The sequence below is a fragment of the Semicossyphus pulcher genome, unplaced genomic scaffold (genome assembly GCF_022749685.1).
Source record: "Semicossyphus pulcher isolate SPU_LCO1_2020_fin unplaced genomic scaffold, fSemPul1.0.p SCAF_13, whole genome shotgun sequence".
Classification (NCBI taxonomy): Eukaryota; Metazoa; Chordata; class Actinopteri; order Labriformes; family Labridae; genus Semicossyphus; species Semicossyphus pulcher.
The window spans coordinates 7450454-7474982 of record NW_027211637.1 but is presented as its reverse complement, the minus strand read 5'-3'; the positions used below and the strand labels follow the sequence as shown (position 1 = coordinate 7474982).

At 38.7% G+C, this 24529-nt stretch overlaps 1 protein-coding gene across 1 annotated transcript; it reads left to right on the top strand.

Moving 5' to 3' along the window:
- The first annotated feature begins 68 nt into the window (after nucleotides 1-68).
- Nucleotides 69-23278, top strand: LOC138590291 (scavenger receptor cysteine-rich type 1 protein M130). The gene is made up of 19 exons (XM_069660901.1): nucleotides 69-131; nucleotides 2710-3027; nucleotides 3161-3262; nucleotides 5008-5217; nucleotides 5294-5470; nucleotides 5662-5816; nucleotides 10211-10361; nucleotides 10597-10911; nucleotides 11825-12133; nucleotides 12356-12646; nucleotides 14663-14956; nucleotides 15617-15910; nucleotides 17541-17813; nucleotides 18369-18547; nucleotides 18761-18866; nucleotides 18994-19152; nucleotides 19467-19559; nucleotides 21148-21324; nucleotides 21439-23278. The coding sequence occupies exons 1-19, from the start codon at nucleotides 74-76 to the stop codon at nucleotides 21624-21626; spliced, it is 3849 nt and encodes a 1282-aa protein (XP_069517002.1). The 5' UTR covers nucleotides 69-73; the 3' UTR covers nucleotides 21627-23278.
- Nucleotides 23279-24529: the final 1251 nt, after the last annotated feature.

Below are 24529 nucleotides of genomic sequence, written 5' to 3'. Positions count from 1 at the left end.
AGGGGCATGTCCCCTGCAGTATAAAGCTGAGCCGATCTGTGGTTGCCTCACTCTGTAGTCATGATCAGTGGTGATGATGTGGTTCCTCCTCCTGCTCTTCATCGCTCACATTGAGCCGGTCAACCTACAAGGCAAGTTACAGCTCTATAACTTTCTATATTTGTGGCTTATTAAAGCTTATTAAAACTCCTGGCTGTGAAACAAACTGACATTAATTCTGATTACTCTATATGACCTACAAAAGCAAACCAGACCATCAGCAAAAAGACTGATTATTTCTATATAGTTATTTTTAATGCCTGAAACTGCTGGCGGGGGGTAGGTGTCAGACAAAGCGATTAACTGCAAGCTGACTTTGTTTACATTTTCCAGGGCAACAATTTAAAGTGAGTGATACATATGACCGTTAAAGAAGAGATGAGATTTTGTGTTAAAAACAACCACTTCAGCATGTACAGGACAAAATCAGCAAAGAGATAAGAGATTTGTCCACAGGGGGCCCCAAAATCAACACAAACCAAAAGTTCCTCACTGGAGCTTTAAACCCTGTTTGCATTATTTTTAGGAATTTTAGGTAAGGAAAATAATCTGCCAGGTTATTTAAAGATGCAGTCTTTACATATACTATGTCTAAGTCAAGTGTTGAGGCGCTGCAGGAAATCTTAGTCAACTCCTACTTCCATCTATCCATCCATTATCTATATCCTGTTTTAGGGTCGCGGGGGGGATGTGGCCTATTCTAGCTGTCATAGGGCAAGAGGCGGGGTACACCCTGGACTGAGCACCAGTCAATCACGGTGCTGACACACAGAGACAGACAACCTTTCAGGCTCACAGTCACACCTACAGGCAATTTAGAGTCACCAATAAACCTAAAGAGCATGTGGGAGGAAGGCGGAGTACTGGAACCCAGGCATGCAAACTCTACACAGAAAGGGCCCCTACATCCAAACCGGGATTCAAACAAGGAACCCTTTAGCTGAGGCATCAGTGCTAACCACTGCACCACTGTGCAGCCCCTCAATTCCTACTTGTAAAAGTTTAAAATTAAAAAGGTGTCTAAAAATTGTGCTACTTTTTAAAATGAAACCTGTAACCATGTAAGCTGCAATGAAGCAACCAGGTTCCAGGCCGGCATGGAGGTCAGAAAGTTTCAGTATTTGCTAAGATCTCAAAAAAGTTCAATTAAACATTGCAGGTGTGAATGGTTGTCTGTATGTGACCGACAGTGACCTGTCAAGGAGACAGCTGTGAAAAGGAAGTGTTTTCAAGTTAATTATAAGTGGGTTTTGCTAACAGATGTTTACATCTCCTGTGCCACTATCAGAGGATATATTCTGAGGTCTTTGTCGATATACATTTTGTTATTGGACGACTCTGCAGTTGTCAAGTGGCACATTTTAACTTTGTGTAGAAGTTATATCGGGACATGTCTGTGAAGGTTCTCAGCCATCCAGGTCATGGTAATTCTAGGCTTAATCCAAAAGGCAGCTGGACTTGGTTAAAGTTCTTGAAGACCTTTCACCTCTCATCCGAAAGGCTTCTTCAGTTCTAAACTGACTGGTGGACAGAGCTAGGAATATAAGCCTCTAGCTTCGGATGAGAGGTGAAACGTCTTCAAGAACTTCAATCAAGTCCAGCTGCCTTTTGGATTAAGCTTAGAATTCTATCAGGACACTTTGAAATAGAAAAAATTTACATCAAAGTCTGTTAAAATAGCTCAGTATTCTGTAAAGCCAGTGTAAAGTAATTTTCGGCAATATAAAGTGAAAAACATGTATTTCACGTACTTTTTTAAAAGACAGATATTTATAAGTATATAAAGATATATGTAAGACGTTCTACGTACAGCACAGATGACAAATGCAATAGTGCCGCCCTCAGGTTAAATGTATCAGTATCAGATTTGGCCGCTGTGTAAAACGTCACGGCTTTGTGAAATGTGTTTAATTAAAGATATAAAAAAGAAAGGAAACAAAGATGAAAACTATCTAACAGAATAAAATAATACCAAACACTAAACTTTAGAGAAACTTAACCTTGAGAAAATGTGGTGTTAATTTCATTGGGATGATTTACTTCTTTGATGATGCTTTATCTTACAGTCTCATATTTAATAAAATGTCCTATAAGAGAAAAATATGTGCGAGCAAACATATGAGTAGAGAAAAATCTATAACGTTTATAGAAAAATGAAAAGGATACAATTTTAAATAATAGATTCAAAAATGCATATTTTACAATTACGTATCCATTTACTTTCTTTATTATATTGCATTGGATTATGGGTTTATTTTTCCTATGATTAATACAAAAGGACAAACTTCTCTCTGGAAAACTAGGAGGAGATTATTCAGAAATTACAGATTAAAAATATATATATAAATATGTATATATATATATATATATATATATATATATTAAAATTACTATTACAAAAATTTACTTAATTATCATTTTTTAAAGTATCTTGTGTGACCAACATTTTTAAGTATTTAAAGACAGCAAGTTAAAGGGTTAAAGGGTTAAATCTGACTCAAGTAAAACAACACTTTAATTGTGCAAATGTGTTAAAAGCGTCCATTAAAATGTGCGGATCAGGTAAAAATCACTGCAACCTCAACATTCACAACAAATAAATGAATAAATATTATAACATGGAAATATCCTGTTTTATTTACTGATGTAAATGTCCTGCTGTGTAACCAGGTGGTGACACATTGCTGATTCTAAAGAATGGAAAACAGCCGTGCGAAGGCCACGTTGAAGTCCTCTATGGCAACATTTGGGGCTACATCGGGGACACAAACTGGAGCGAAGGCACCGAGGAGGTGGTGTGCAGGAGCACGCACTGCGGCAAACCTGTGAAGAACTCCGCGCACATGGTGCTTCGGCCCATCGACAGCGAGGTGTGGCTCAATGAGCTGAGCTGCAAAGGAAACGAGAGTCACCTGTGGGAGTGTGACAATCCGGGCTGGAACATCAGCAAATACAGACCGGACATTGTGAAAACCATTCAATGCTCAAGTAAGACTGAACCTTGCGTTTTGCATTCTTTCAGATAAATATTTAATGATTATTAAAAAAATAATGTGCTACAAAAAGCTGTTAAGATTTTTCAGCTGTTTAAAAATTAATAATTGTGTGTTTGCTCCTGTAGATCAAATCAAAATTAGCCTGGATGGACATAAATGTGCGGGAGCCGTGACATACTCCACAGATGAGAACACAGCTCCGGGTTACTTCTGTGCTGACAACTGGAGTAAGAATTAGCATCATGGACAAACTTCAACAGGATCATGTGTTTATAAATGCTGGCAGTGTGTGAGACAGAAGGTGTTGTTCATGTTCACTGAAAGTGAATTTATCAAAGTGGAGTAGACTGGGACGGCTGTGTGATACATATTACTCAGTAGAGGGAGAGGAGTGTTAAAATACTTCATTACAAGTTAAAGTCCAGTATTCAAAATTCTAAGGAGAGATTATTATCAGCTGTAATTTACAGTACTGTGCAAAAGTTTTAGGCAGGTGTGAAAATGCTATAAACTAAGAATGCTTTCAAAAATGGAAGTGTTAATAGTTTATTTTCAACAATTAACAAAATGCAGCGAATGAACAGAAGAGAAATCTAAATCAAATCAAGCTTGATGTATTTTCTTGGCCGACCACTGCGTCTACCATCCTCAACGTCGCCCGTTTCTTTGCGCTTCTTCAAAAGAGCTTGAACAGCACATCTTGAAACCCCTATCTGCTTTGAAATCTTTGTCTGGGAGAGACCTTGCTGATGCAGTATAACTAAACTGTGTCTTGTTGCTGTGCTCAGTCTTGGCCACGGTGTATGACCTGTGACATGAAACTGTCTTCCACAACCTCACCTTGGTAGCAGAGTTTGGCTGTTCCTAACCCAGTTTTAAGCCTCCTACACAGCTGTTTGTGTTTCAGTGAAAGAGTGGGCTTTAACCTACATGTGAAACTGATGATCATTAGCACCTGTTTGGTATAATTGGTTGATCATACTATAATCCGTCAAAATCCCTGACTTTGTGCGAGTATACCTATAAGAATTGATGCTGGTTTGAAAGCAAAGGGTAGTAACACCAAATATTGATTTGATTTAGATTTTTCTTTTGTTCGCTCACTTTTTTCTACAACAATTCTAATATATATTTTTGAAAGCATCCTTAGTTTACAGCATTTTTTCACACCTGCCTAAAACTTTTGCACAGTACTGTATATAAAAACAGGTAACATTTTAAATGGCCGCTGGTTAAGCTCAGTTGGTAGAGCAGGCCCCCACTCTCTCTTACCCATATGTCCTGTCATAAAAAGTGCCCTGCTACTGAGTAAACATATAATTTATAAATTCTGATGTATCAATGTGAAAGCAGCCTTTTGATCTAGTTAAACAGGGATTTTAATTCAGGTTATTCCAGACTTTGTAAACTCTTTTTTTTGGGTGAAATTTAAGATTATTTGATCTCTCTGAGCCGAGGATATTTATCTAAACTGAATCATGTAAGAAGTTGAAAAGGAAGTCCTTTTTTTTAATCTTTTGCGAGGCATCAAAAGCCCCCCCAAAAAGCTGCAAAACCAGGTTTAATCTTCAAAATCCATTATCGGATTTAATTAAAATCGTGTTCTGAGAAGTACCACGTAACTTAAGTTTAATATGGAGTACAGTGTACAAATGTTTCTTCTGAAATGCAGTGGAGCAAAATTAAAAAGTAGCATTATGTGGAGATAATCAAAAAATGTACAAGCTTGAAGTCGTGCTCTGGTACTTGATTAAAGTCCTTTCAAAATAAATGTATTTTTCTCCCACTGGTATAACTTCATACAGATATTTTAGTGTAACATAAATATACATATACTGTTGATAAACTCTAAAAATCTACAGCAACCCATATGCCTTATAATCCCATCCTATCAGTATTGAACAGGTATTGCAATAAGTATTCTGTGATAATGAAAAGTAAATACTGTATGTTTGATTCCTCTCACTTAAAGGCCAAAAAAAAGCCAACTTTCTGTGTGAAAAGCTCGGTTGTGGTAAACTCAAGGAGATTCCTGAGTATACGTTGTTCGGCTGGAAAAGATTCGAGAGCTCAAAGAAGATGAAGCTCAAGTGTTTGGACACTGCAAATTTAGACGATCTCTGGCACTGTGCAAAGCCGGAGACAAAATCCTGCCAGAAACCTGCTTCTGTTATATGCACAGGTAACGCACACTCACACTAACTAAGATTACACACTGTTGTAACATATCACTGAACTCACACAATGGTCATGAACAGGTTTTCAGAGAATGCAGCTCAGTGGAAACATATCTAATGTGTGTGCTGGGAAGCTGGAAAAAGAGGAAAATGACAAAAAAACAGAAGGCAATCCTGATGAGTGGTGCCAGCAGATGCACTGCGGAACATCTGGTAAAAAGTTAGGCGGGGATGATCCCATACACGTGGCGTGCCAAGGTAATTTAACTTATTTATATTCAACATCTTCTCCACAAGTAAACTCAAAACAACCACCTCTTATATTTCCAGAGAAAATCCCTATTTTCATTGTGATCTTGTTTTGTCTTTAATTTATTTCTTTAACTGATTCTTTAATGAGCTATTTGAAAATGTAAATCATGACCTCTTTCTTATTTTGTCACCCACAGACGAGGTTAAAGTAGTTCTGAAGGACAAGGATGTAGAGAGCAAGTGCTACGGTGCAGTTCATGTTGAAGTGAACGGTTCCAGTCAGCCTGTGTGTGCCTCCAACTGGACTGATAAGGATGCCCAAGTGGTTTGCCGCGAGAAAAAATGCGGGAAAGTGAGTTTTCAGTTAAAAAACTTTTTTTTTTAATTTCATGAAAATATGTGAAGCTTCACAGCAGCCACTGTGACGATATGGAGTATATAATGCTAAAGGCTAAAATGCAGTCTCTCCACGAAGTTGTAAAGTTGGATTTCTGCATATTTCAACCAACTTTTTCTCCACCCTGCAATTTTGGCCAAGTGCCACAAGTTTTCCGCAAATTCCACCATTCATACTATTTCCCTGTGCACTGGAAGTCTTTTATGTCACCTAACCTACTTCTTTGTTATTCAAGTATTGATCTTCTGAGATCTGCAATGTTGTATAAACACTGGAGGGTATCTTTTACTGTATTACTTTTTACTGGTGTTTGTTTTAATAGCCATTGTCCAGTGAGATAGTAATCCCTCTGTCTGTCTCCTATCAATTGTTTTATACTGCCGCAGCAGCAGAAATAGTGAGTAGAACAGCGTGAATGTATTAAATAATGTGTTGATTCTCCCTTGTGCAGCAAACCGTCTCAGAAATGTCAGCTACATAGAAATATCTTTTGTTGACATTAGCAACACCATAAGCTACTAGTCACACCCAAGCGGCAACCTCCGATGTTAAAAAATGAAGCCAATGTGGAGAGGCAAAAAACTGCAGTTCCTCCAGTGTCCACTTAAGGCTGGCTCTAAAAGCAATAAAATCCCCATTAGGCCCCATATTGAAATTCCTTGGCAGTCTGTTACCTTCTACAAGTTCTCTTTAGGCGGCTGTGGCTCAGTGGTAGAGTCAGTCATCTTTCAATCAGAAGGTCAGAGGTTCAATCCCCAGCTCCCTCAGGCTACCTGTCGAAGTGTCCTTGGGCAAGACACTGAACCCCCCCAGTATGAATGTGATAACTGATTGACAGTTAGGCACTTTACGTAGCAGCCTCTGCCATCAGTGTATGAATGTGTGTGTGAATGGGTGAATGTGATATGTAGTGTAAAAGCAGCTTTGAGTGGTCGCAAAGACTAAAAAAGCGCTATGTAAGTGCAGTCCATTTACCATTTAGTGTTCTTTTGTCTGATTAAAAAAAAAGAACTGTTGTCAGTAACCATCATAGATAGAATCTCCCTTACTCACAAAACACGAGGGTAAATTAGCTCATTTACCAGCTAACGAATCCACCACAAGTGGGGCGGCTGTGGCTCAGTGGTAGAGTCGGTCGTCTTTCAATCGGAAGGTCGGAGGTTCGATCCCCAGCTCCGTCAGGCTACATGTCAAAGTGTCCTTGGGCAAGACACTGAACCCCAAATTGCTCCCGGTGGCATAGCCAACGGGTATGAATGTGATATCTGATTGACAGTTGGGCACTTTACGTAGCAGCCTCTGCCATCAGTGTGTGAGTGGGTGAATGTGATATGATATGTGATATATTTACCATTTACCATTTAAACTGTTAAGCTTTGATAACTTGTCGTTTGCCAGCCCCTTGCTCCTCTCCAGCACCACCCTCTCATCCAAATATGCTCGCTTCTTGCTCTAGAAAACCAACATGGCGGCGCCCAAATCCCAAACTCGAGGCTTCATTTACACTGTCGAGAATCCAATTAATGTCAGCAAAGTGGCTTCGTCCATTATTTATACAGTTAAAAGACATAGAAGACCATGCCGCAGCAGCAAAACCTTAGAGAATTGAAGAAAGCCAGGGTGGTTTTTACAGTATACTGGGCTTTAGATTATTATCAAAGGTGGCAAAAGTACACGCATACCCCCTCAAGCAGAAGTACAGATACTTTTGTGAACACAAAATACCAGTTAAAGTACAACTTCTTTAGTGAGATCAAATTGAATTAAAGCCGCAAGCGGCGATGAACGGGCCCTCGCACCCGTGGCCACGTTGGGGCGTGTCGCGGCCGCGGGGCGTGTCGCAGAAGCAGGGCGTGCTGCACCCACAGCATGTGCTGCAGCCAGGGACTGTGCACCAGTAGGTCGTGATATCAGCATCACCCAAATTCCTAGGGAGATCTGTTCAGGCCGAGACTGTTATCATGCATGTAAAATTAGGAGCTGATCGGACAATCTATGTGAGAGTTAGTACTGGCTCTGCCCAGTAGGTGGCGCTATGAGTATGAGCGAAAGAATAATATGTAGATGTGTTCAGGGCAGTACCCTCATGAAACCTGTGAAATTTGGAGGAGATTGGACAATGTATATGAGAGTTTATTCAGGCTCTGCCCAGTAGGTGGCGCTATGACTATGACTGAAAGATTAATATGTAGACCTGTTCAGGCCGAGACTATAATCATGCATGTAAATTTTGAAGCTGGTATAACATTGTATGTGAGAGGTAGTACTGGCTCTGCCCAGTAGGTGGCGCTATGACTATGAGCGAAAGATTAATATGTAGACCTGTTCAGGGCGGTACCCTCATGAAACCTGTGAAATTTGGAGCTGATCGGACAATGTATGTGACAGTTACTACTGGCTCTGCCCAGTAGGTGGCGCTATGACTTTGAGTGAAAAATGTATCTGTAGATGTGTTCAGGGCAGTACCCTCATCAAACCTGTGAAATTTGGTGGAGATTGGACAATGTATATGAGAGTTGATACAGGCTCTGCCCAGTAGGTGGCGCTATCAGTATGAGTGAAAAATGTATATGTAGATGTGTTCAGGGCAGTTCCCTCATCAAACCTGTGAAATTTGGTGGAGATTGGACAATGTATATGAGAGTTGATACAGGCTGTCACCAGTGGGTGGCGCTATAGGATTGGTAAGGAAAGGAGTGTGTAGATCTGTTCAGGGCGGGACTCTGATCAAGCATGTGAAATTTGGTGCAGACAGGATGAAGTACGGACGAGTTATCGCAGCCTAAATGTTATGGCGAGGCATCATGGCGAAGGTTATATTCGTGGCGCCGCCAGGGTCACGCCCTCTGTTGTAACCTCACCAAGTTTTCTCACAGACCTTAATCAAGATCTTAAGAGTTTCCTGACATGAATTTGAGGTTAATATGTTTTACCACCTTGGAGGAGGGGCTTGTAGAGTAAAACATGTCACTTCCTGTTTCCAGTAGCGGGCGCTAGGCCTGATGGGAAATATTTTCCTGTAATTGTGTTGGGGCTGGGATTCTTGTCATACATGTGAAATATGAAGAGGATAGAAGACTGTATGTGAGAGTAACAGTGATTTTCATTTTTTGGCATTTTGCCCAAAAAACATCAGACTTTGACCCCCAGCCAAGGCCACGCCCATTCTCAAAAACTCAAGCTTTTGATAACTTTTAATCTTCAATGTGTTGTCAATAAACTGAGCGACTTTGAAAAGTCTGGGAGGAAGTCCCTAGGAGGAGTTCGTTAAAGTATGACCCCTGTAAATCGCCAAAAACACGTCTTATTTTGAAATTCAAAGCAAAATGGCTGACTTCCTGTTTGGTTTGAGGTATGGGTGCAAGAGGCTTTTTAGTGCGTCTTGGGCTGTTCAATATGCTTACCAAATTTCATACACCTAGGTGAAAGTAACCTCTATGGGGAGGCGTTTTAGAAAATTTCTAGGGGGCGCTATGGAGCCATTTTGCAACAGTCATCTGCGAAACCCACAAAATATCAAATTTTTCATCAGACCTGATGCACAGTCCAAATTTGATGAGTTTTGGGGCATGTTAAAGCCGCCAAATATGCGATTCATTTGGCACCAGAAACAAACAAACAAACAAACAAACAAAGAATAATAATTCCTTCAATTTCAAGAGGTTCTCGCACCGCCTTCGGTGCTCGGGCCCTAAAAAGTACAAATGTAAAGAGTAACTCTCAGAGGGAACCTGAACTCATATTTGGAAGACATAAATCATTCCAAATTCAACTTTTAAAAAGTACTAACTATGATTGTGTATGCAAGTCAGTTGGATGGGAATCTCTTGCTTCTCTGAATCTGCTCTGAAGTGGCCGGACATTTCAGCTGGTTCACCTTCATCCATTTGGCTGAAAGTTCAATCTGTTGGTCACGGACATTGCATTCACTAGACGCCTCTTCCCCGTAGTCAAGTCGCCCTCATTGCAAAAGTAATGGTGTGATAAGCACTGCGCAATAAATACGCCACGGAACCATCTTTTCTATCCGTTATTGTCCCGATTATTTAGGTGAAATTCGGGCTTGATTTTGAAAGCCGGTGCTAAATGATGTAAAATACAACAAATTTGTAATTTCCCTCAAATGCATTAAAGTTAGAGTAACAAGCCTGGAAATGTTAAAGTAAATAGAGTAGATATGTTTGTGTTGTACGTATGAGGGTGAAGAAAAAGGTTATCAGAAAATGTAATTAAGTACAGACCTGAAAACTCTGCTTAGTTAGTGATTTATTTATTTTCTCAATAACTTACTGGTTTGATCCATTTTTCTGTCTGAAACTAATGATTGAAATGATATCTGGATCTTCCAGCATGTCCCACTCCTCATTAAACAAGTGGTTGCAAGTGGGGTAATGGACTACGTGTCGTGCTCTGGCAGAGAGTCCTCGCTGTGGCATTGTTGGGCCAAGCGTGACAACAAAACTTTCCCATGTAACTACAAGGCCTATGTGGTCTGTTCAGGTGAGATCATATTGTATATTTTATAACAATTACGCCGTTTAAGATTTAGAAGGATTACCTGACCAAGACAGGGAGTGATGGAGGCTTAAATGTGGCAGCTTTGTGAGGTCATGTTGTGATACAAGAATACGTACAATAAGATTATGTTTTGGTCAAAATGTATACTGAAAGATTTTTTTCTTCTTCATGTATTCGACATTTGTCAATTCCCCTGCTTTTTCCTCACATGGTAAAGAGAGTGTAAAGGTTAGATTGGTGGACGGTCCTGGAAGATGTGCTGGGAGACTGGAGATTAAATATAAGGGCCAATGGCAAAGAGTCAACAAGAAAGATTGGACTTCCCCTAATTCCGACACCGTCTGCCAACAACTGAAATGTGGAAATGAAAGAAAACCCAACAATCCCAAAGAGAAATTCAGCCAGGGCTCAGGTGATTTTTTGGACACGACTGTCAAGTGTGAGCCACACGCAACTCACATATCTGAGTGCATTACCACTAGCCAAGTCATTGCAGCCAGGGAGCAGGAGGCCGTCGGGATAACCTGTGAGGGTGAGTGTTATTCTATTTCTCTGTTTTGATCTTTGACCTCTTTGTCTGCCTGACTGTGTAACAGAAGTGTGTATAAAGATACACAAGGGAACTTTAATCTGTCCTCAACATTTCTCCTCTGATTTAAGTGGAAAGAGTACGATAAGAGCCATGAGGGAGTTTTGAGTTTAAATTGTAAACACCCTAAAAAGAGTTTTTTGCTAACAGGTTAGCAAACCTTTTTTTTTTTTAATTTACACAATCACTTCACATAGAGCAAAGCATTATTTTGAAGTCTTCCTAAAGGCTTGCTTACAGATGTACAATCCAATATTCACTGTCCTTTTAGCTACTCCCGAGAGAATTAGTTGCCTTTTTAGCTGCTAAAAGCTAAGTGATGCTCAGCAGCTAGCTGCTAACTTCATCTATCCCCGGTTAGATGCTGAGCAGGAAGTGTACAGGGATTTATCAGAGCTTTTTTAAACTGATAACAGCTTCCTGCTGCTGCAGCTGCTGATAACTGCATGAAAGTAAAATTGCTGGCTGCACAACCAAACCCGTAAGGTGACAGCTTTCACAGTAAAGGCAGGTGATTAACCTGAAATACCACTACATGTCTTAGCTACCTCTGTAAACCTCAATCTGTCATCAGAAATGACAAGTAACCATAACCTCTCGCATCTGACTGGACATTTTCCCTGCTTCAACAGAAATAATTAAAACAGTGAAACGATTTCTCACACTAACAGCAGTGCATTGTAATTTAAGGTTAAATTAACAACACGTTTCATTTTTCATTGCTCAAAGGTTTTTAGGAAACAGCCTGTACATAAAAAGTTCTAAAAATTCAAAAAAGACCTGCTATCCACTGAAAGAAGAGAAAACTCAACCCTCAGTCTTTCATCTCTCTTTTCATTTTTTTTGTCCCTGTCAGAGCACAAAGTGGTTTTTCTTGATGGAAATGAATCCTGTTCGGGCGAGGTTGGGATAGAGCACGGCAACAAAAAGTTCTGGCTCTATGGGAATAACGAGACATGGAACCAAGAGCTTGCAAACAAAGTGTGCCAGCAGATGAACTGTGAAGATGCGTCAAGCTTTACCTCCACCTCCAACGCTGACGGGAAGAAAGAAGTTTGGGGTGTGACTTACAACTGCTCGTCCAGCTCTTCCTCTCTGTTTGAATGTCAAAAAACAACACTGCCGTTAAACCACAGTGACAGTATTGCCACTGTGGTGTGCAAAGGTAATGTGGAACAATACACATTTATTCAAAAAACTTGTCCTTTATTCAATATATTTATCATTTCACTGGTTTGGAGAGATGCTGCTTCATTTTGCAGAAACTTTGAACGTATGCATTTGTCTAAACCAGCCTGAGAAATGCCGTAGTTGTGAAATAATTTGGTGATGCAATACCCAAAAAGTCTTATCTGTTTTTTGATCTGCTTTTTGGTTTCGTTAACAGGAAAAACCAAAGTGAACCTGACCGAGGGTTGTTGGGGGACCGTCAACATTTGCATGGGGGGAAATTGTGGAGGTGTGCGCAACAGCAGCTGGACGGAGGAGAAGTCTCATATGTTGTGTGAAAGCCTGAACTGTGGGCACGCCATCGTAAATGCCAAAATCTGGCCAGGAGAAAGCAAAGTGACGATCAAGAGTTTGCACAGTACGCAGAGCACGAAAAACCTCGGCCAGTGCAACTTCATCAAAAATAATAACACCCATATAGAAAAAGCAGCTGTTGTTGTTTGCTCAGGTAATACATTTTTTTTTTAAATATTCATACATTCAAAAACATATTTTCAAATGTAATAAGCCAAATGTAAAAGTTATGTAATTCCAAGTTTACATTTATTTTGCCCCTAATACATGAAATGTTCAGTTCCATCTGTCAGTTTGATCTTTTTAGATAGTTAGCTGAACATCTTACAGAGTTTTGTGAAGTTTGCCTCAGGACAAAGTAGTTTTTGGTGATTACATTTGATTTATTTGATAATGCTTAAATTTTTGGTCCAAACTAAACTATGAGTAAAGTCCAAATAATTTTACACCTAAACATATAAACAAGACACCCCTGTTCAGAATGCATTATAAAAGTACCTACAATGCATTAAAATCTATGGAAGCCCAAAGCGGCCATGCGTCCATACATCGTATTTACTCTGTTGTCTTGTAGTAACGAGTAAATGCCGGTTGTTTTCTCAAGATCTCAATGTATCTATGTTTGTTTGTGCATTTACAACTCTGGCGATACGAGTTATGATCTGGTGTGACGGTGCTGCAGTGTTGTTATCTCGAGATAACGAGATAAATAAGACGAGATCTCGAGGAAACAACCGCCAATTTCTCGTTATCACAGGAAAACGGAGTAGATTAAACGTCTGCTTGGGGCTTCCGTAAAAAAATTCTTCTTACAGCAGTGTATAATTATCTAAGCATCTAAGTTTCTAAGCACTCTTAAATGTTCATAATGCTTTATACAAATGATCATAACACATAATAAGGCATTTTATTATGACGTATAGGTTTAAGTATCAGTATACTTTTTTATTGCTGTTTACCCCAGATCAGACAATCAATAAAATACATTTCATTTTTTAATGCATTTTTTTTGTTTTTTTATGTAATATTTTTGGATTTTAAACACAGAGAAGAGACAAAACAATAACAAACGATAAACAAAACATGCCTATCCTTTTAGCCAAGTTTAGAATTATATGGATAAGAATATAGAACATAATAGGCAACTTAAATACAGGATCAGGTGATTGGTTTACAATCACACATACATACAGATACTTATATATACACATATATACGCATATATATATCAATCAATCAATCAAATTTTATTTGTATAGCGCCAAATCATAACCAGAGTTATCTCGAGACACTTTACAAGAAGAGCGCGTCTAGACCGACTCTTTGTTATGCTATTTAAAGAGAGGCCCAACATGAATCACCGTGAGTAGCACTTAGCAATATTCAGCACATTGGCAAGGAGAAACTTCCTTTTAACAGGCAGAAACCTCGAGCAGAACCAGACTCATGTTGAACAGCCATCTGCCTCGACTGGATGGGCCGAAAATGGGATAGAAGGAGATGCAGGATAGAGACAGGCAAAGAGAGCAACAACAACATATGTTCTTGTTACAACAACAACATATGTCCTTGTTACATGAACAACAAGAGACACATACTTATGGTTACAATGCCAATAATATATATAATATATAGACACGTATAAACACAAACACATAAATACACACATTTACATCATATGCACACATTCAACCATACAGAATACCTGCAAGTGACTACAAAACGCCAGACAGAATCATTTACATGCACATAGTCACCTGCATGCAACTCTCAACTCAACGTTCTCCTGATAATATCCCAGTACCCACACAGACCCGGCTTGTCAAAGTCTGTCAGTAAACTCATTTTATAATGCATTGTAATAACTGCTGTAAAATAGTGCGAGTTGATTGTATGAAACTGTAAGCGGTCATTGTTCGGTTTAAGTCAAGAATAAAATAAAATATAACACACAAAATGTTGATTTAAACAAACTCTTGAAGTCAATGAAAACCCATTTTAATCAGAGTGTTCCTTGACCTTACATGGGCACAGCAACATGATACATTTAAACAGTCTAAACTCAGTTTTCATATGCCTGACTTTCTGCAAATCAGATTAGATGTGGTATAATTTGATCCTAAAAATACAAATGTTCTTCTAATTGTTCCTTTTTATTGTTTTGTTGCAGGTAGTGTCCAGGTCAGAATGAATGACACCAGAGAAAACTGCTCAGGGAATGTGGAGATGTTCTTTGAAGGCCAGTGGCTCCCAGTGTGCAAAGAGGCTCTCAAAGACAAAGACACACAAAACACCATCTGTAGGAAACTGGATTGTGGTCAGGCTATCATAACCCATGATTTCTTTGGACCCAAACGTGGGGCTCTCGCCGTTTCACAAATAAAGTGTGGAAGTGAGTTATTAACGACATGCAACATCACTTCTGCCGAGACCCCCTGCACTTATGTTGGTCTTCAGTGCTCCGGTATGTCTAATTTTTATTCCTCACAAATTTCACAATTTCTTCATCATCCCGACTCTCTTCCTAATTTGCAAATGATATCTTGAAAAAACTTGGTGAAAATTTGGCAACAAAGAAGCTGTAGTTATACAACAAAATAGCATGTTAGGAAAGTTAGACGGGCAATTTTCATACATTACATTTTTGTTCTTGGATTCTTGGAATAGTTTGTTTTTTAGGAAATGTGCTCATTCTTGTTGTGGCCAAAAGTTATGTGAGAACATTGACGCCACCCTCATTTCTTGAAGTCAGCGTGAAGCTAGCACCAGGTTAGCTTAAATTAGCATAAATACTGGGAATAGCAGAAACAGCTGCCTGGCTCTGTGCAATAGTTGTGGTTTTATGGATAATTATGAAGTGTTTGTGCTACGAAAAGCTAACCAGCCAGACATAAGAGTTGCATCAACCCTCTTATGTAACTCTGAGCATGGTTCTTTTGTTTGTACAGGTATTATATTTCTTATGATGAGCGAGGCATTGCTTCACAGTGTTAGCTTATTCTTTTCAGTATGTGCTAAAAACAATCTACATCTTTGAGTTCCTGCACATTACATCAAAAGTGTGAGTTCTGTATTTCATTAACTGTAATCTTCCCTGTCCATGCTGCTTTTTTTTTTATCTTAGGCTACAGAAAGATGGAGCTGAAATTCCACACGCCTTGTAGTGGAAATGTGTTTGTTTACTCACAAGGAAAAAGAAGCGCAGTTTCTGCGGAAGGCTGGGGGGAACTTGAGGGGGACAGGCTTTGCCAGGATCTGAAATGTGGCAACTCCAGCTCTATAAGCCCAATTAGCTATACGGATACTTTCTGGAACAACACCTTTAGCTGTGCAGATGTAGAGAAACCAGATAGCATCTGGAAGTGTGAAAAGAAAATTTTGCACAAACCGAGAGAGCAGCTCTTTATTAAATGTCAAGGTAAGATTTTTTTTTTGCATGATTGCCGTTGATTTTTATAGAATCTATGCAGTTGCATTGAACACATACAGTGAGACATGACACCTAGAAAAACAGTTGATACCCACTATAAGTTAGAACCTACAGTAGGCTGACAGTTAACCTAGCGTAGCACAGACTTATAGGGAAACCAGGAAGCAGGGGGAAACAGCTAACCAGGCTCTGTCCAAACGTAAAATACTGCTGAATGCATCCACAAACCAAAGCATAAGGAGAAGTTGTGGTTTCTTGTTCAGTTATAAGCTGGAGTCTTATCAAGGAAGTCAATGCTACCATCCAAGAAATATTCCAGCACATAGCTGCTCCTCCAAATACAACTGGTCATTGACCGTTTTTTTATTGGTTGTTAATTACAGTGAGAAACAGTACTTGAATAAATCTGTATTTTCCAAGGAAGTCAACATTTTTAATTAAAACAGAAAGTGGCATAATCACAACGCCCATGTTACAAGACTGGGCAATCTCTGAGTACATGTATGAATATGCAACAGAGAGGAAGGCAGGGTTTTGCTGTAGGTTAGCATGTTAGCTAAGCCAACCTACTTTGGGTCAGTACAAACAGACAACACCGTAGAAATCAAGATCAGTAATCACAATGAGGCTTTTAAACACTGGTGAGGAAAGGTTGCAAAAAAATGGCTCTTTAATAATTATGACCTCTATAGTTCCTAATGTCGTTCAACAGATGACCAATAACCAGAAGCCCAGCCTGTATTCCCACTTATGGAGGTAGATAGCAATATGAATGCTGAACGTTTAGTTCCTTATAAACTTTGAAATCACCATAACATTGATAAGCAATCTTAAGATTAAGATAGGAAGTGCAACTTAGCCAAGTTAGCGTTTTTCCATTTGCTTTCATCATTTATGCTTAGCTAAGCTAACCATATACTGGCTGTAGCTCCCAATTTAGCCTATCAACACAAGAGCGATAATAATCATCCAACGCTTGGCAAGACAGCAAACTCATGTCAAACTAATCCTTTCAAAAAATAGGCTGCTTGAGAAGGAAGATCAAATGCTAGTAGGAGCAAGCTAATACACATAGTGTGGAAGTATTAACTGACTTAACCAAATCCAATTGTTACTATATTTCTAAATTTTTCAAGAGTTAAATATTGAGTATTTCTCACTACAAAAAGTTAGCTTGGGTTGAACTCTTCTTCATTGCTGGTATTGCTAAGTGGGATTTTTGCAGCCAGCACAAGGAAACATTGTGCTTCTCTTAATAGGCCAAAGTGACGCATTAAGAATGCGTTGTTCATTCATTGTGTTACGCTGTGTTTGCGCTTGTATAGCAGCTTTGCCCCTTTGGAGTTTCAACATTACCCAACCCTTGAAACAAGGGTTGGATAATGGATTGATATTCTGCACAACTCTCTTTTCACTGATAATAAGTGTTGTCAATGAAATTGTATTAACTGTTTATCATATGTTACTTATTGAGTGAACACATTTTAAAAGTGATTCCTGTGGTATGAAGTTAATATGCTTTCCTATATTAAGCTGTTGGGGACAGAGATAACAGACACATTCTGATTGATTTCTCGTAATTTATTTAATCGCATTCTTTCACCATTTTCCTTTCTAGATGAGCCCAAAGTCACCCTTTCAGAGAAATGTGGTGGTGAAGTGAAGCTAAATGGCATTAGAGTGTGTGACACTCACTGGAAAATCGACTATTCACACTTGGTTTGCCAAGAAATGGGTTGTAGCAACGCTGTTGAAAACTTCAGCAAAGTACGAGTGTTAGATAAGGAGCACTACCATCATGTCAGGTGCGAAAAGTACCATTCTAAACTCGGCCAGTGTAAAAGATTTAAGGCAAAGTGTGAAGGGAATTTGGTGAAAGTCTTCTGTGTTAGTAAGTATGAAGAAATGTATTTTTTTTATTATTTAACAGAGAAAATATGTTGCATATATCATTTGGGTTGACTCTGGAAGAAACTTTCAGTTCTTTGTATTTCACTAAGGATAAAATGTTACTCGATTGCCCATTAATTCTGAATTATTAAATGTGACAAATTAGCCTTGAGATGATTAGCTAGCTAAAATTAAGGAAGCATGGTGAGAGTGCTAGCATAGCTGACTTTGTCCAAAGTTAAAAAATATGGGCAGCATCTGTGGAGATGTCATGAAAAATAGTGTTATTGACTAAGTCTCATTCGTATACCTTTGTTTAAATAACCTTGGAAACAGCTAAGCTGTTCCAGTCTTCATGCTAATCTGAGCTCGCTGTCGCTGTCGCTTAGCTGCAGCTTCATGTTTAAAGAGTTAAAAGATACTCTCATTTAACTACTAGCAAAAAAGTGGCTAAAGTGTTAAACTATTCTTTTTAAACACTATTTCCCATTGTAAATAGTTGTAGTTGTTTGTCTTTATTTCTTAATTTACTTTTCTAATTGACTTTATTTTACAGACCATGTGACATTCAAAACCACAGAAGAATGTGGAGGCCGAATTCAGGTCAAATATGAAAATGACTGGCAAAGCATGTGTCTTGCGGCGCCTTTGTCCGATAAAATTAAAAACCAGCTGTGTGAGAATCTGCAGTGTGACAGAAACAATGCGAGCATCCGTATAACTACAATCGAACAGGTAAATCTGATGTATTTCTATCACATTTCAATCATACTTGTTTGTGTGTGTTTGTGGCAAGGTCCCATTCATCATCTCATCAGTCGTCTGTTTAATTAATTAAGCTGGAATCTTTCTCTGTTGCCTTTGTTGTTCATTTTTAGCTATAAACAAATCTCCCTTAAGTTGTGTATGGCTACATTGCTCTAAAGATATCTTTCAACATATTTCAAGGACAAATTCCAAGCCTCATTGAAATGCACCGACGCTCACAAGGACATAAAGCACTGTGTCCACCAAGAGTCGTGTAAAGGAGGACCAGCTAAGATCTACTGTAACGGTAACCAAAACCACAAATTCTTTCCAGAAATATCAGGCTGATTTTATTCACCTGGCACAGGATACATATGAGTAAAGTCCCACTTTGAGTAAATGCGGAGAGGTCTTTTTGTTATATTTGATTTCAGGGTATGTGGTAAAACCCCCGCCCCCACCTGATGATGAACCAATCAACATAATGCCTATCATCCTGGGAGTAAGTGTACTTCTGGTTGTGGTGATACTGATTGTTGTATTTACACGATTATGGATCGTCCGGAAAGCCAAGAGGTCCAGGAATATGCAGTGTGAGTATTTTGTTCTGTTACCACCATCTCCTTATAGTTATTACTGCTTCATTTACAGTTAAATTCTTGTAAACAAAACAACATTTGATCAAATGGCCATCATAATTATCCCACTGTAATAAAAATAGATGTATTGGAGCCTCTTTGCCACAAGAGGTCAGTCTTTCTGCATGCAAACTAAATTCTGTCTATCTACAAGACCATTTAAATAATTTACAAACTACAAAGTCCAGACCCATATCTGTGTGTTGTATACTAAAAGTTTTTCTGGCTCCTGTAAATTCTTATGTTTCTTTTGGTTTTGTTTTTTGTAGCAAGAATGGCGGGTAAAGAAGAAGAGTTTGAAAGTGGCGACTATGAGGATGTCCACAACAAAGCAATAGACGTGGAAGACTTCAGTCGTAGCAGTGAGTCTCACTTTCTTTCATTATTTCATTTCATTTGTTTTCAGTTTTTCCTAAAAACTTAAAGAACAGTGAATCAAAATCATAGACTGCAACATGTCCTTATTTCCCCTTTGTATTGGTTAAAGAAATATGAATTTTAAATTACTTTATATTACTTATGCATTTACATAACTGATGTATGGCTTGTATTGTGCTTTTGTAATATTATATGTATGCTATATTATAGTATTGTCTTTATCAGGGGTTCTCAAACTTTTTGGGGACAGGGACCCCTAACAGGGGAGAACATTTTCCAATAATTGTAATGCTTCTTAAGCATATGCTTACAACCATTTGCACTCTTAGATGCCATTGGAACTTTTTGTATTGTAAAACTGCAGACCTGTTTCATAGTGATAAACAGAAAAAAACATTTCAATCTGAATCATTTTAATACCACTTAAATACTTAAAAACAGAGGCTCATGTTATTCAAACTACTTGTGGACTTAACTTGGCAGCATTTATACTTTTCAAGTAATTGATCTTTAAAGCTTTCAGAAAATTAACAGCAGTAAGACAGCTGCAGGAACAGCTCGTTGCTACCTGAGTGAGCTGAGTGATTCGTGACAGATTGACATGATGTGTCACAATCATGTTAGTTTCTATTGGTCCAAAGCTGACGTGGGTGGGAGTAATGGACACAATATGCTTGTTTCATTGGCCCAAATGGTCCTCATCTGTAGACATGCAGTTTTTAATGATACAGCACAAGTTTATAATTTATTATAAAATTATAATCATATATTATATCTCATGCATACAATTCATACCATTGCATTGCTACTATATAGCATGTAAACAATCCTTGTACTTCACAGTTATTATACATATAGTTTTTTATTATGATATATTCATGTACATTCTTCTTATTATATAAACTGTTAACAATACTGTATGCCGTACTTAGTTCATGAATGCTCTCTGCCAGAGTTGCACTCTGGAAAATATTTGCGAAACTCACTAATATTATATATTATATATATATATTTATTATATATTATATCACTTGTATTTCTAGTCTTCAGACCACTCAAAGCGCTTTTACACTATATATCACATTCACCCTTTCACACACACATTCACACACTGATGGCAAAGGCCTAAGTGCCGGTCTCCTTTCAGAATCTATAGGGATTCATATATCTATGCCTTCTGGGGCAATTTGGGGTTCAGTGTCTCGCCCAAGGACACTTTGACAAGTGACTGTAGCAGTCAGGGATCAAACCCCCAACCTTCTGATTGAGAGATGACCGACTCTCCCACTGAGCCACAGCCGCTTTTTGTCATCTTGTCATTTTGTCATGTCTTCTTTGTAATTGTTGTCTTGATTTAACATCTTTTTTTCCCCTTTGTTTTCTTACCTCTTAGCTCGTCTCTTTGTAGCTTATACATGTCCGCTTCTCCTTGGGTATTCATAATCTTATCTTACTGTTAAAACTTGAATTAAAAGTAAAAAATAAGCACAGATTTTTAATTTGTTTATGGTTCATTTCATGTTGATGACATTTGGATGAAGTGTTTGAGAAAGGTTGCTGTCTTTCACGCAGGATTCAGGCCTGAGGCTGAAGTCATCATGGAGTCTGACGCTCGGAGCACTTCCTCTTTTCCTTACGATGATATTGATGAAGCAGTTTTTGAGACTCAACCTCTGACCTCTCAGCCCGCTACTGCTGTTGCTTCAGAGGTGAACTACATCCTTGAGAGTGCTCTGAATGAAAGCGCAGGAAAGTTTTGAACCACTTTAATCACATCTTTTACACCCTAAAAACCAAATGATTGACTCACAATGTCACCAGAAAACGCTCATTTTAACATTAAACTGATTGTCTTGCTCACAGATGGGGCGGCCTACGAGGTGGACGACCCACGGGAGAATTACGATGACATTGAAGCCGGCTCTGAGATCACACAGACTCAAGCTGAAGTTCACAAAGACCCCCCGACCACAGCTGAACGTGTCCCAGTAGCTTCTCCGGGATTGCTGAAGGGGGATGGGGACTATCTCGAGCCCGACCAAGATGGGTGAGCCGAAACTGGGTAAAAACCTGTTGAGATAATATCTGTTCAGTGAATTCGGTGAAAGTGAATGCCTGAATGCATCCCTAGCTCAACAAATTGAATGATGCACAAGCTGACATTCACATCATGTGATTTTGTATAGCTGTTGTGTTTACCGTCTAGTGAGATTAAGCTTGCTTACCTCTTATAATTTACCTCTTATAAGTTAAAATTACATTTCCCTCTAAGTTTACAAAGTCAGAGTAGTAGGAACTTCCATCAGACTGATAAGATGCAATTTCAGTTCTTTTTTTGTTTTGTTTTTGGTCTGAACATACTGTATAATATGTGATTTTTTAAATTCAACATACTTTTGCTTTAAAATAAGTCATGTTTATACACACAGTAGTTGAGCCTCTATGAATTCTGCAGTGGTTTGTCAGTTTAGTTGTTAATTGTAATCTATCAAAAAACAAGGCCTACAGTGGCCATAAGAGCAGCTCTAACAAGCTGAAAGCGCACTGCATGAATTAAAAGTGACATAATTTCTTATGTAAGACAAGTGAACTTAGGTTGTTTCAACATGGGTAGTTTATCATTTTAGGTGTGTAAGCTTTGTAGGAATGTATAACATTTAACTCACATTGGGCATCATGCAGCAACGGTCTCCTCTTGACAAGACAAGTCAACGCCCGATGCAACAAAAGCAATCTGCTTGATCTCAAATTGGAGGTGCATGGTTCATTTTTTGTAATTAGCACAAGTGACGCCCCTTAAACACCATACAAGGGCAGGTGCATGTTGTGCCGTGTGAAAATCGGGCACAAGGAGAAGAAGAAATGCGATCGGACAAAGGTAGTAAGAAGAAGAACTACAGCAGTAGCGAAATCAAAGTACTTTTAAATCAACTTAAACAAAGTGAACATGTGATCTTCCAGAGCGTGAGTAGTGGCGTTACAGGTACATCAAAAATGCAGCAATAGCAAAAGATCGAGGATGCTGTGATTGTCGTGTCAGCCGAGGGATGCACGGTTACTGAAATAAACAAAAAGTGGTTTGATATGAATATGGAAGCAAAAAAGCGTATTGCTCAAGCCAAGCGCTCCATGACAAATAAATCATCCAATCATTATAATTCTCCTACAAACATTTAAAAATCTTTAAAGAATTACATTTACGTGCATTGGACAAACAATTTGTGGGCTGTGAAACCGTAAAATGTTCTCTAACCTAAGAGAGGAGCAAAAATAAGAAAACATTGGTGAATCCCGGAAACCAATGGGTAAGAACAAAATAAGAAAAAATCATTTATAGGATCAAAAATAAGAGATTTGGTCGTATATCGCTTCTTGCATGAGGCCCATTGTCAAATATATTTATATTAGAGAAATAGTTGCTGAGCGTTGAGAGCTCACACAAAAAACAAAGTTTAATCATCAAGTGATTGTTTAGTGCTTTACTATATTGTGGCAATGTGTTGTTTTCAGTGTATTTAGAGGCAAACTTACAATTATGTAAAACTTAAATATTCTGATCAGTTCAACATGCTTTTTATTGTTTTATGTTTGAGTGTCTTTAACATGGTGTTTTGTACTGTCATTTTTTGATTCTTGCAAAGTTGCTGTATGTTTTGCTTCTTCTTGTTACATTTCAGAATTAAAATTCAGTCAACGCAACATAGCATCAACTGTGCAGCATTATTGTATCTTGTTAAATAGACTGTGCTTAAAGAGGGGGTATTATGCTGTGTACATCTAAACATGCATATAATGTTGGATGTCCAGACTAAACTTGGGTGAAGTTTCAAATCTGTAGGTTAAAGTATGTTGGAGTAATCCCCAGGCTTCTCAGCTCATTCTGCAGGCTGCTGTGAACACCAGGTTTCACACCGTTTTTTCTACACGCTGCACTTTATGAAGTCACAAAGTGCAGCCTCAGCAGGCTTTGGAGAGCTGGCCAATCAGAAGAAAGTGTGCTTGTAGGGGCAAGGTTTCTTAAAGGGACAGAGCTGACTGAGTCGTTTGAGGCAGAGGCTGTATGAGGGCCTGCACAGAGCACTAGAGTGAGAAAAGTTATTTTTTAACTGTAAATTATGCTAAGCTACTCCACAGGTATCACAGAGTTAAATATGGAGCTTGAATTAGCATATACCCCCCTTTAAATAGCTCTTTTCTAGTCTTCAGACGACTCAAAGCGCTTTTACACTACATGTCACATTTTCACGCTCACATTCACACACTGATGGAAAAGGCTAGTATGCCAATATTCAACCAGGATCTATTAACATTCATAGAGCAATTTGGGGATATCAGTGTCTTCAACTTGTGACTGTAGCAGTCAGGGATCGAATCCCCAACCTGCCGACTCTACCACTGAGTCACAGCTGTGCTCCATGTAAACCACCTTTTAAAATGACAATGTGCAGCATGTGTGAGACTTGTTGTAGTAGATGTGCAGAAACAAAACACTTTGAAATGTTTGACTACTTCTATTTTATCCTCTACTCTGTGCCTCAGACACTCCCAGTTTTTGGAAATGGCTCAGATGTTGAGTATCAGACTGTATGTTATATATGTTAAATATAGTTTGATACACAGCACAATAAGCCATTTTCATCAAACATCGTTTCTTTTGTGTCTCAAGAAGTTCTGCAATCACTGCTGGTCTCATCTTTAACAATCTATTAATGTCTTTAACTTTGAAGTTATGTTAAATGCCTTTTTTAATTTGTGGAGTTTTTTAATGAATTCATTGTTGTGACTTTGCTTTACATTCACACACACACACACACACACACACACACACACACACACACACACACACAAATCCAAACACTCCGGCTCTGCTGAAAACATATCGAATGAGGTTACATCTCCATGCACTTTCACATTCTCTATGATTACTGAAACATCTCCTCCCAGTGGTCCAGAC

Coding starts and splice junctions, on each gene's coding strand:
- LOC138590291 (XM_069660901.1), top strand. CDS start 74: ATGATGTGGTTCCTCCTCCTGCTCTTCATCGCTCACATTGAGCCGGTC. Junction 18,867..18,993: donor AGCTAAGATCTACTGTAACG/GTAACCAAAACC, acceptor ATTTGATTTCAG/GGTATGTGGTAAAACCCCCG. Junction 21,325..21,438: donor TGCTCTGAATGAAAGCGCAG/GAAAGTTTTGAA, acceptor TCTTGCTCACAG/ATGGGGCGGCCTACGAGGTG.